The 13,549-nt window shown below is 40.7% G+C and overlaps 1 protein-coding gene across 4 annotated transcripts in view; it reads right to left on the reverse strand.

Annotated features, from left to right (window-relative positions):
- Window positions 1-13,549, reverse strand: part of anks1b (ankyrin repeat and sterile alpha motif domain containing 1B) — a 227,437-nt gene that overhangs the window by 41,189 nt on the left and 172,699 nt on the right. For all 4 annotated transcript variants that reach the window (XM_062064802.1, XM_062064805.1, XM_062064803.1 and 1 more), the window contains one exon: window positions 7,499-7,651. In XM_062064802.1, the coding sequence (XP_061920786.1) occupies window positions 7,499-7,651 (153 nt within the window). The remainder of the gene's footprint in view (window positions 1-7,498; window positions 7,652-13,549) is intronic.

Genomic DNA, 13,549 nt, shown 5'->3' on the forward strand with positions numbered 1-13,549 from the left:
TGGGACCATGATTTCGGTCCTAACTTGTTCACCGGTCCTCATATGGAAGGTACTTTTCCTTGTTGATGTCTCAAGAAAGGTAGAAATATAAGAACGCACGCACGCACGCACGCACGCACGCACACACACACACACACACACACACACACACACACACACACACACACACACACACACACACACACACACACACACACACACACACACACACACACACACACACACACACACACACACACACACACATTTACAGTATACATACATGTGTACATATTTACTATGTATATACATATACTATATACATACATATATGCATGTATATACATATATGTGTTTTTATATGTATATATACACACATACAGTATGTATATATTGTCTTCATATATGTGAATACGCACATATAGGGTTGTCCCGATACCAATAATTTGGTACCGGTATCAAAATGTACTGTATATTGATACTTTTCCAAATAAAGGGATCTACGAAAAAGTGTGAATTTTGGCTTTATTTTAACAGAAAATCTTACAATAAATTAAACATTTTTTTTCTATTGCACTCAAAAAACTATTTAAAAAAGTTAAAATATAAATTAAAGGGCATTAAACACATTGTGTTTTTCTTGTTGCAATCAAAGAACAATTTTAAATGTTTCATATTACATAGTCTGCCATAATCAAGGATTAGATTAGAATATAATAAAAAAGCTTCATTTACATTACCGATATATTAAATGCTTCATGATTCATGGTTGCCACTCCTGGTCTGTGCTTTAAGAAAAATACAATTATTAGTAAGTACTAAAAACAAAACTATGGATAAACGTACCCAGATAAGCCTTGTAGCAGGTAAAACACACATTTGTTGAAGATAAAACACAAATTGTAGCAATTTGTAAGCAAATTCAGTAATTTTACTTGCACTAGTTGACGTTAGATGGGCGGTCCTAACTCCGCTAATATTTGGCATCAAGCCAAGCAGCTGTGTGCGCATCGACGTATCTACATGTTATGTATCTACATGTGCACAGCAGGGGAGCTGGTTAACTTATGAGAGTAGCGTGTTTGTGAGAATGGCAACGTTTTGGCTGAGTGACGTCACTGACTGAGTGGGCAGGTAAAAAGAGAGAGAGGGAGCGTGTGCACTGCGCAGTAGAAAAATGAATGGGTCTGGTTGTGTCCTGCAAAACTAAAAATAAAGCAAGCAGATTGTCACAAATCGGCGGCCTCAAATTCTGACCGCAAAGCAGAGCTTAGCAGACCCATTGCCGTGTAAGGTAAAGCGTGTTACCCCCGACTAAAACATCCACCTTGGAAGGACCGTCTGCCCTGTGCTCCGACGTTTGAAGCAAAGGTGGTAATACTAATTGCCACACAGTGAGAATATCCGGGGATTTTTCATTATATTCTTATCAGTGCCAGAGCATGAAGGCGCACGTAATACTTTAACGGTAAAATGTCATGTGAAATGCCCTGTCATTCATTAATTTACATTTTACATAAGTTTCTTCCCGCAAAATGGGGCTTTGCTTATTTGCTGCAGAGTCCTCCAGAGCGTTGGGAGATGTGACGGGAAAGACATGCGAGTAAAAATCTTTGTTAATCGCTGTAAATTGGTTCCAGGTCGGACCTTGGTACATTTTTCATGAAGTAGGAATTATTCATTACAAATTGCATATTTCCACAGCTACAACATAAAAAACGTAATACCAACAAACAGAGTAGTTGCTAGGAATTCAGGGCCCCCTGACAAAGTATCGGTGTGGGCGCCTCTAGCCTCTAGCCCAGACCTGGGCATTCTGCGGCCCACGGGCCACAACAGGCCCTTTGTGAGTCCCTGTCCGGCCCGCGTGAGGCCAATCATAAATTACAAAATAAATTTAAAAAAGTATCTATGTCGAGTGTGCAATACAACAGTGCTGCTTTTGTTTTGAAAAGCATTATTTGTATTACTTCCGTGTGGACGTACTGTATGCGCGTGCGTGATTGTGAGTGAATGTGAACAGCGGCAATCACAAATTACAAAATACATTTTTAAAACATCTATGTCGTGCGTGCAATACAACTGTGCTGCTTTTATTTTGAAAAGTGTTATTTATGGACGCATGTCCGTGTGTAACCTGTGAGTGAAGGTACACATCGACAAGTGATGCCCCGAGATGTCAGCTCACGCTAATAAAAGAAAAGTTGATGACGAATGCCGCGTTTTCAACAAGACATGGACTGCCAAGTATTTCTTCACAGAAATTAAAGGTAAAGCTGTGTGCTTAATTTGTGGTACACGGGTTGCTGAGTTTAAAGAATATAATTTGAATCGCCACTACACGACGAAGCACGAGGAAAAATACCGGAATCTGTCTGATGAAGAATGCGCAAGGGAGGCTGATGCGTTGATGGTAAAACTGCAAACCCAACAAGGACTTTTTGCCAATTTCACACCCCCAGAGATGCAGCCGTCAGGACAAGTTTTGTCATTTCTCACAAAATCGCCAGAAAAAGTAAGGCGTTTTCCTGACGGAGAGTTTATTAAGGAGTGCTTATTGGACTCTGTTGCGCTGATATGACCGGAGAAGAGGGGCACATTTGAGAACGTGTCACTCTCCAGACGCATTGTAACGAGGCGGGTTGAGAACATCGCTGGAAACTTGGAGCTTCAGCTGAAGAACAGAACGGCCGACTTTGACTGTTTTTCGCTGGCTTTGAAAGAGAGCTGCGATGTACGTGACACCGCCCAGCTGCTCATCTTCTTACGTGGGATAACTGCAGACTTTCAAATCACGGAGTAGCTGGCAGCCATGCAGTCAATTAAAAGGGACAACCACAGGTAATGACTTGTTCACAGAGGTAAATGCGTGTTTGGACATGTTAGGACTGAAATGGAACAAGCTGGCAGGTGTGACAACAGATGGTTGTCCAAATCTGACGGGGAAAAATGTTGGACTTTTAAAGAGGATGCAGGATAAAGTGACAGAAATTAACTCTGTGCAGAAATGGACATTTTTGCATTGTATTATACATCAGGACGTGTTGTGTAAGACAGTGTTAAAAATAAAACCATCAAAAGCAATCTGCTTTTGTATAAAGTTAAGTTAGGTTAAATGAAATTATTATTATTATTATTATTATTTATCCTACGGTATATCAAAAATAATATTGAGCAAAATTTAATTGAAATATTGTCGATGTGGCCCTCCAGCAGTGCTCGGGTTGCTCATGCGGCCACCGGTAAAAATTAATTGCCCATCCCTGCTCTAGCCCATCCATTGCCACCTTTAATGTTTGTGTTTGTTTTAGTGTTCTTGACGGTGCCTGATGCAGTACACCCAATTTGTTTCCTTTTTTATGATTAACCACCTAACAAGTTAAGAGTATTATAATGTAAATGATGTATTATTTGTTTTCTTTTAACTTGTTTGTGTTTAGGCTATTCAGATTTCCCACTTATAACACATTTTCCAAGACCACATTGAACACATCATGCTATTACCTATTGATTATGAGCATCTGATGAAGGTCATTATTCAGTTACTCAGTAATTATTAACAATAATGTTTAATAATTACTCAGTATTTATTAATGACTGAGTAAACTTGAATGTGTCATAATACAATTCAATGCAGCCTCTGATGGAGCACTGTCCGACAGTTTGTGCACAGTCACACCGTTGCTTTATGAACTGGTGACTTTTTTTTTGGCGACTTGTCCACAGTGTAGCGCGGCCAGATGACAGCTAACGTAGGCTCCAGAGTCCAGCCTGTGTCCCATCAAAGGTAATACTACAGACATTATATGAATGAACACGTAGGCTAATTGTTTTAGAGTAGTTTTACTCTCACCATTCTTAGACATTTTTTAAAAATGTCCTGGGCCCCAACTCTGCTGCTCCTACACCTGGACTTCTTCTCAACTCGGCCTTTTCTGGTGTCTGTACATGTGCTTTTTGGGGGGCTTCCCAATCCCGCAACAATTTGCTCGCGCTCACTTAATTCCAATGGGAAAAAAACCATTGGAAGAACAAACCGCGATATGAACCAATCAATGTTCTCCCAATGAAGCATCCTTGGACCACATGTGAGCAACATCAGACATGCACACTGTGGCCACACCAGCGTCTCACCTGTCCCACAGCTCGCATCATAACAAGTTACATGTTTTGTTATGATAAATAATAGCAGTCAAAAGTAGATAAATCAAGTCAGGAAAGAGAATAATATCCACAAAGTGCGACAACCCTGTCAGCCATAGATACAGTATGAATGAGTAGATTATAGATACAACACACGTCTTTGAGCTGCAAGTTAACAGCGACTGGGGGCAAAATTATATCAAAATAGGTCTTAACTTATCTTGAGTTGCATGTTATGAGTCTATGTTATATACATGTTTCACCTTCCAAATCTAATTGCTGGTATAAACAAACCTATGCACGATATTCAATTTTTTTTAGTTTCACCTAGGTGTATATATATATATTTATACATACACATATACAGTACATATTGTATATATACACATATGCAGATATACATATATTGTATATACACACATATGTATACATACAGTATATACATATGTGTAGAACATGATAGGTTCTACATGTAAAGCGACTTTGGGTACTTAGAAAAGCGCTATATAAATCCCAGGTATTATTATTATTATTATTATACAGTACAGGCCAAAAGTTTGGACACACCTTCTCCTCACTCAATGGGTTTTCTTTATTTTCATGACTATTTACATTGTAGATTGTCACTGAACGAACCAAGGTTCGTTCCCCTGGGATGCAGACGGACCACTCCGGACAGGACGTGCAGGTAGGAACATGATTTATTTGTTGAAATCAAACAAGTACCAAAAACGGAAAACAAGCCAGAGGAAAAACGTGCCGATCGCACTGGACGCTAAACTGGGGCAAGAAGCAAACAATGAAGCCAGACTGAGCGTGGCAAGCAAGGTGAATAAATAGCTCTCTGATTAGTGGTTGACAGCAGCTGAGTGTGCCGACCACAAACCAGAGGCAGGTGAACCCAATTAATCCCCATGGAAACAAACATACCCAGAGGTGCACAAACAGGAACTATGGGAGTCCAAAACTAACAGAACATAACAAAACATGATCCGGGCCACGGATCATGACAGAATGAGAAGGTGTGTCCAAACTTTTGGCCTGTACTATATATATATATATATATATATATATATATATATATATATATATATATATATATATATATATTGTAATTGTAATCCAAATGTGAGGTACCCAAAGATTACCACATCACTATAAAAAGCTATAAATATACCAGGTAAGTGTTACTATGATGGCTGTCTCTAGATTTGAAATGACAATGTATAACTATGCGAACAAATATAGTATTACATGTAGCCGGTTTATATCTTATATACATGCAGTATGGATTTGTCCATCGAGTTATCTATTAGTTATGTAGTTCTGGGTAAATCCTTCTGTATATTTCCCATCGGACTGAGGCGGGTCCTGGTCGCTGACCTCAGACCAGCTCACGAGTTCAGTTGAAAACTTAATCAAGTTCATAAAGTGCACGTCACACTTGAGTGACAGCTCTTTTTAGCCCTTAATAGTGAAACAGATGGTTGACGTTTTGTGGGATCAAATCAGCTGGAGTAGACTCCAGCCTGCGGCTTCAAAACGGAAGGATGCTTCCCGTGTCGTCTGCATTGTGTGGAGTTTGATTCCGCTGTCTTTATTTAAGGGCCGGAACCATTTGGCAGCGGGATGCCGAACAAGCTGTCCACTTGGACGGGGGACAAAAAAGGTGATAAGCGCGCACACGCTAGCTTAGCGGCTGCAGGCCAGGAGTCGTGCAGGTCCACACACACACCAGCACACGGATATACACTTCAATGAACTGGTATCATGCCATATCCCTGGTATCTATGGCAACCAGCAGTCGCCATGGCAACAGGCTAGCGCGGCAGCACAAGAGGACGACTGTCCTCGGTTTACTTTACACACATTTTCTACTTTTTTGTCATCTGAAGGTTTTCCGGGGGGGGAAAGCGTGAACCGGAATGCAATGAGACAAGTTGGGACCGTGTTGCTGACTCAGCACCGGGACAAGACACCACACGCTGGGAGAGGCGCAGGAATCCACAACACCGACCTGGGCCGGGCCTGCTAAACTTCTACGAGCGCTTCCTGTCTGGCATGCTTTTCAAAATAAATGCAGCGGAATGGCTTGAACGCAATCTTTTGCCTTTGCTGCGGCTGTTTTAGATAGATCTGATAGGCAATGCACCTTGAGGATGTTTATAGGGTGCATGTGCAGTGTAAAACGAAAGATCTGATAGGCAAGCAGCGCCACCTTGTGGATGTTTATAGAGTGCATGTGCAGTGTAAAACGAGGCTGCGTGCGTCCATTGTTTCATCCTTTCAAAATAATACTGCAAACAAGCAGGATTTCTACTACTGTACTTGGAATGGAATACAATGTATTTCATTATCACTATAAAAAGGTACACTGAGATGGAAGCAGCTCCTTTTTCAGTGCAAACATGCTTGCAGACTTTCTACAGCTCGATAAAATATGGAAATAAAAAACTACACCACTACAAAATGTATTAAACATTTAGAAAATAGTGCAAGAAAAATAAAGGTTTTATGTACAGGTTGGGTTTTTGCTCTTACTAATTATGATAATAAGCAACTATGTAGGAAGAAGGGTCCGTATGCATGCGTGAGAGTGTGTGTGTGTGTGTGTGTGACAAACACACACTCACACACACAATGCAGAACAAAAACTAACTCACTAGCAGACACTGCAGCATCTGTCACCATGGCGATTATCTGGCATTTATGCCAAAGCCTCATTTTATTGCATCTGATGATGCTTGGAATTCAAATATTTCACAATAACAAAATGCATAAAAGTGTTGTTAAATCAATTGTGCTGTGAGAGTTTACATTTCCTACCGCATTAAACGAATATCTCGGCTGCACCCAATTATCTTGTGTGCTTGTGCACCCTCTAGTGGCCTTTCACCGCACTGCATTATGCTTCAGCCAGTATCGCAGCACTGATCTACATTTTGTTCATTTAAACGCATAATATTAGCTTTATGTAATGTGTATTAAATTATTCAAGGTCGGCCTGAATAATAAAGACTTGCGTCATTTAAATAGTGCCAGCGTGCATTCACACTCACTCTGTTGTCACATATGCATCCCACAGATGCACACGCACGCGCACACACACACACACACACACAGAGCGTGTGGGCGGCATCCCTAACGCTGTGAAACATCATGCAGCCCACATGCTTATATAACAAGACTCTTTCTATCCATCTCTACCTCCTCCAGCTGATCACCTCGTCCTCTGCCGAGTAGAAAAAAACAGGAACAGCAGCAATCTGGCGGGAGTTTGTTACATTGCGCGGATTTCATGTCGAATAGCAAAAAACTCTTGACTGAGCAGCCGTTAAAGAGTGTGAGTGAAACAAAACGTGTACACTTGACTCACGTTGATGAGCTCGATCTCCCAGATCTTCTTGACCAGCTCCATGGACGTGTAGCCGTTGACGAGGAAGGACTTGGTGTAGTCGCCCAGTTCCAGAGACTCCAGCCACTCGGCCACCGACGTTGGGTTGTTGCCATCGTAGCCAACCGGCCTCACCTGCCATTGAGGAGTGCATTGAGTCAACAGGGATTTCACTACCAGCAGAGGGCGCCATTGCTCAGGCCCCACTGGTGTGCTGCCTAAACAGGATGTTTATTCTCTCTTTTTGTGTTTGGCCTGACCTCACACTGGCTTTGCCTGTGCCGTCACTTCTACGCTGCATCATGACTACACTTTCCCTGAATTTCTGTTTTTTTTCTCCCCAGTCTTACTCCGAGTCGTTCTGATCATTTTCTGTGGTGTAAGGTGGTGGCTGTCATTAATTACTCGAGAGAGGAGCACTCGCATTAATCATTTATTACACGTCCGTAAAAAAAGTCGCTGAGTAGGTGGCCTAGTAGTTATATCATAACAGTCTTGCCAATTAAGCACACCAATGTTTTAAGGGTAAGGGAGCGGGCCATTGGTTTTGACTTTTGTATTATTTTATGTCTTTGCATTTATCTTTATTAAGAAGAATATTGTTTATCATTAAAAACTTTCAAGGAGAAATCTTATTACTTGATTGACACGTCTTTATTATGCACGTAAATGTAGTTAAAGGCCTACTGAAACCCACTACTACCAACTACGCAGTCTGATAGTTTATATATCAATGATGAAATCTTAACATTGCAACACATGCCAATACGGCCGGGTTAACTTATAAAGAGCAATTTTAAATTTCCCGCAAAACTTCCGGTTGAAAACGTCTATGTATGATGACGTTTGCGCGTGACGTCAACGGTTGAAACGGAAGTATTCGGACACATTGTATCACAATACAAACAGCTCTGTTTTCATCGCAAAATTCCACAGTATTCTGGACATCTGTGTTGGTGAATCTTTTGCAATTTGTTTAATGAACAATGGAGACTGCAAAGAAGAAAGCTGTAGGTGGGATCGGTGTATTAGCGGCTGGCTGCAGCAACACAACCAGTAGGACTTTGAGGATAGCAGATGCGCTATCCGACGCTAGCCGCCGACCGCATCGATGATCGGGTGAAGTCCTTCGTCGCGCCGTCAATCGCTGGAACGCAGGTGAGCACGGGTGTTGATGAGCAGATGAGGGCTGGCGTAGGTGGAGCGCTAATGTTTTTATCATAGCTCTGACGAGGTCCCGTAGCTAAGTTAGCTTCAATGGCGTCGTCAGCAACAGCATTGCTAGGCTTCGACAGGCGGCACAGCATTAACCATGTGGTTACAGATCCAGTGTTTGGTTCGGTGTCTCCTGATAGTAGTATTGTTGATCTGCTGTCTATCCTTCCAGTCAGGGGCTTATTTATTTTGTGTCTATCTGCATTTAAGCACGATGCTATCACGTTAGCTCCGTAGCTAAAGTGCTTCACCGATGTATTGTCGTGGAGATAAAAGTCACTGTGAATGTCCATTTCGCGTTCTGGACTCTCATTTTCAAGAGGATATAGTATCCGAGGTGGTTTAAAATACAAATCTGTGATCCACAATAGAAAAAGGAGAAAGTGTGGAATCCAATGAGCCCTTTTACCTAAGTTACGGTCAGAGCGAAAAAAGATACGTCCTGCACTGCACTCTAGTCCTTCACTCTCACATACCTCATCCACAAATCTTTCATCCTCGCTCAAATTAATGGGGTAATCGTCGCTTTCTCGGTCCGAATCGCTCTCGCTGCTGGTGTAAACAATGGGGAAATGTGAGGAGCCCTTCAACTTGCAACGTCACGCTACTTCCGGTACAGGCAAGGCTTTTTTTATCAGCGACCAAAAGTTGCGAACTTTATCGTCGATGTTCTCTACTAAATCCTTTCAGCAAAAATATGGCAATATCGCGAAATGATCAAGTATGACACATAGAATGGACCTGCTATCCCCGTTTGAATAAAAACATTTAATTTCAGTAGGCCTTTGAAGGTTTAGTGAGTGTGGCGTGGGTTTGGACTTTTGTATTATTTCCAGTCTTTGCATTTATTTTCTATTACGAAGTAGGGTTGCAACTAACAATTATTTTGATAGTCGATTAGTCAACGATTATCTTAACGATTAGTCGACTAATCGGATAATAAAGCTTACACATATTTAATGGCTCTAATTTTTCTATTGACTTCTAAATGGAGCTTAAGTTATTTTAGGCATGTGCCTACAAACAATAAAGATGACTAATTCATTCATAAATATTTATTCATAACGTAACTGTGCTGCTCATCCAGCTGTTACAAAAAATAAAATGACTCATAAAATGTTGTCCATTTAAAAGAAAGAAAAGTGCTAAAAAAAAAACCAAAACGATTAACCTTGTTTATGTATTTAAAAAAACGCAAAGCAGCAATGACAACAAACAAACAAAACACAAAATGTAACTTCCTCAAAAAGAAAAGCATTTTGTGGTGTTTAAAAAGTTGCACACTGGTATATTGACTATTAATTAACTCTTGGCAGTTGTAGCACTCAAATAGACTCAATGTGTTGAATTGTACCTTTGATTAATTCTTAAAATGTTGGCTATTTAATAGATTGTATGTTTAATCTTTAGAAGCTAACACTCTTACCGAAAATGTGTCCGCATCTTCCCTCCAAATGTCCGACATCATGTGTCCGCTTTAAAAGCTGGCCTATCACAGATGTACTGCCATGTATGTAAAACAAGGTATTCATGTTTTTAACAAGAATAAGAGGAAATGTTCTCACACTTGACCCACTTCCACCCGGAAAAACACGAGTGATGACGTCAGGACTATTGTAGAGAAATGTAATTGTCGGCGAGAAATTTTATTGTCGACATTTGTCGACTAATCATTGCAGCCCTATTATGAAGTGTGTCATTTATTATTAAGAACTTGCAAAGGGCGCTCGCATGAAATAAATATTCATCACGCACACACAATGCAGTCGGGGTTGAGTGAGTGTGGCGTGGGTTTTGACTTTAGGATTATTTCGAGTCTTTGCATTTATTTCTATTAAAAAGTGTGGTCGGTTACAGTATAGAACTTGTAAGGAGCCATCGCATGAATTAAATGACATGTCTTTATTACACACAGAAATTTAGTTACGGGTAAGCAAGCATGGCGTGGGTTTTGCCTTTTGGATGATTTAGAGTCTGTTTACTTCTATTTATTTCTGTAAGTATGTCAGTTATTGATAATAACTATGTATTATGCATACAAATGTAGCTAAGGGCTAGTAAGGGTAGTAAATTGGTTTTGACTTTTGGATTATTTTGAGTCTCAGCATTTATTTCTGTCATGAAGTGTGTCTGTGTGTCTAAAATACTTTTGAAGAGCGATCTTTACTACACACACAAATGTAGTTGCGGGTAAGCGAGTATGTCGTGCGTTTTAACTAACTTTTAGATAATTTAGAGCAGACCTGGGCAAAATGCGGTCCCTTATGATTTTCAATCCGGCCCGCCAGACGTTCTACATAATTTTTTTAGACCTTTAACATCAAAACTGTAGCCGCCATTATGATGTGCAGTGCTGTTTTTTAATTACCGTGAGTCTTGAACTATAGAAAATATTTAAATGGTCGAAATCTGCGCTTTTGGGTGTTACTACTGCAATCTACGTCACAGCAGCTCAGACCAGGTACAAAGCAGAGTGGGCGGGGTTTGTTTTCAGAGCATCCAGCCCCAAACGCATGTGTCAAAAACAGATGCGGAAGCAGATTTTTATTTGATAATATATTATATTGTAGGAGTTTATTACCCTTCGCATTCATATTTTGCTGTTTGTTACATTTTTGTTGTGTTTTGCTTGATTGTAAAAGATGTCTATGGAGGAGCTGGTCTAAGAAGTAAAAGAGGAGCGACGTTCATATGTTGTTAATATTCAGTGTTTTATTGTTCATAGTTAATATTGTAAATACCACTTTCCTTATTTTAATGTACATTTTGGGTGTGCCATTCAGTAAAGAACTGTAAATTTCCATTCCGTTCTTTTGAGGTGGTCTGTCATAGCGTTTTTACAACTCTATCGGACATTTTGACTTTTGGTTTTATTAAGTGTTCCTGAAAAAAAGGGACCCAAACACACATACTGTACAGCAGATTTTTACAGCTAAATGTGTACATATCATTTATACACACATACACATTGGCCCCCCAGACACATTTTTTCCTCTCAATGTGGCCCCCCCGAGTCAAAATATTTGCCCAGCTCTGATTTAGAGTCTTAGCATTTATTTAAAGGCCTACTGAAACCCACTACTACCGACCACGCAGTCTGATAGTTTATATATCAATGATGAAATCTTAACATTGCAACACATGCCAATACGGCCAATACTTATAAAGTGCAATTTTAAATTTCCCGCTAAACTTCCGGTTGAAAACGTCTATGTATGATGACGTATGCGCGTGACGTCAATCGTTGAAACGGAAGTATTCGGACACATTGTATCCAATACGAAAAGCTCGGTTTTCATCGCAAAATTCCACAGTATTCTGGACATCTGTGTTGGTGAATCTTTTGCAATTTGTTTAATGAACAATGGAGACCGCAAAGAAGAAAGCTGTAGGTGGGATCGGTGTATTAGCGGCTGGCTGCAGCAACACAACCAGGAAGACTTTGACTTGGATAGCAGACGCGCTATCTGACGCTAGCCGCCGACCGCATTGATGATCGGGTGAAGTCCTTTGTCGCTCCGTCGATCGCTGGAACGCAGGTGAGCACGGGTGTTGATGAGCAGATGAGGGCTGGCATAGGTGGATAGCTAATGTTTTTAGCATAGCTCTGTGAGGTCCCATTGCTAAGTTAGCTTCAATGGCGTCGTTAGCAACAGCATTGTTAAGCTTCGCCAGGCTGGAAAGCATTAACCGTGTAGTTACAGGTCCATGGTTTAATAGTATTGTTGATTTTCTGTCTATCCTTCCAGTCAGGGGTTTATTTCTTTTGTTTCAATCTGCAGTTAAGCCCGATGCTATCACGTTAGCTCCGTAGCTAAAATGCTTCGCCGATGTATCGTCGTGGAGATAAAAGTCACTGTGAATGTCCGTTTCGCGTTCAAGAGGATATAGTATCCGAGGTGGTTTAAAATACAAATCCGTGATCCACAATAGAAAAAGGAGAGAGTGTGGAATCCAATGAGCCAGCTTGTACCTAAGTTACGGTCAGAGCGAAAAAAGATGCGTCCTGCACTGCACTCTAGTCCTTCACTCTCACGTGCCTCATCCACAAATCTTTCATCCCGGCTCAAATTAATGGGGTAATCGTCGCTTTCTCGGTCGGAATCGCTCTCGCTGCTGGTGTAAACAATGGGGAAATGTGAGGAGCCTTTCCACCTGTGACGTCACGCTATTTCCGGTAGAGGCAAGGCTTTTTTTATCAGCGACCAAAAGTTGCGAACTTTATCGTCGATGTTCTTTACTAAATCCTTTCAGCAAAAATATGGCAATATCGCGAAATGATCAAGTATGACACATAGAATGGATCTGCTATCCCCGTTTAAATAAAAAAAAATCATTTCAGTAGGCCTTTAAATGATCAAGTGTGTGGGTTGTTGTTAAGTACTTGCGAGGAGCGACAGTCTAATTAAATGGAATGTAATTATTATGCATCCAAATGTAGCTGCGGGTGAGCGAGCGAGCCTGGGTTTTGACTTTTGGATTATTTTGAGTATTTGTATTTATTTCTATAATGAAGTGTGTTGGTTATAATAAAGAACTAGCGCTAAGTGACCGCATTACAGTCCTTGTATGACTTGGTTCTATGTCTATGTATGTGCATGCAATGGTGCCATGCAATGATGCCACCTCTTCCAAACGTGCCAAAGTCGAGGAAGCCTACAGAACTTGAGTACTTACTAAAGCCAAACGTGCCAATCTTTTGCTGCGTACTATTGGACTAATGTACTCTTATGCAACAAAACAGCTTCTGTCTTTATTATTTATCAATTCTTGTCCGGCCGTTGGCGCATTAAACCTGTATGGATGGGCGGTGTTGCT

The sequence above is a fragment of the Entelurus aequoreus genome, linkage group LG12 (genome assembly GCF_033978785.1).
Source record: "Entelurus aequoreus isolate RoL-2023_Sb linkage group LG12, RoL_Eaeq_v1.1, whole genome shotgun sequence".
Taxonomy (NCBI): domain Eukaryota; kingdom Metazoa; phylum Chordata; class Actinopteri; order Syngnathiformes; family Syngnathidae; genus Entelurus; species Entelurus aequoreus.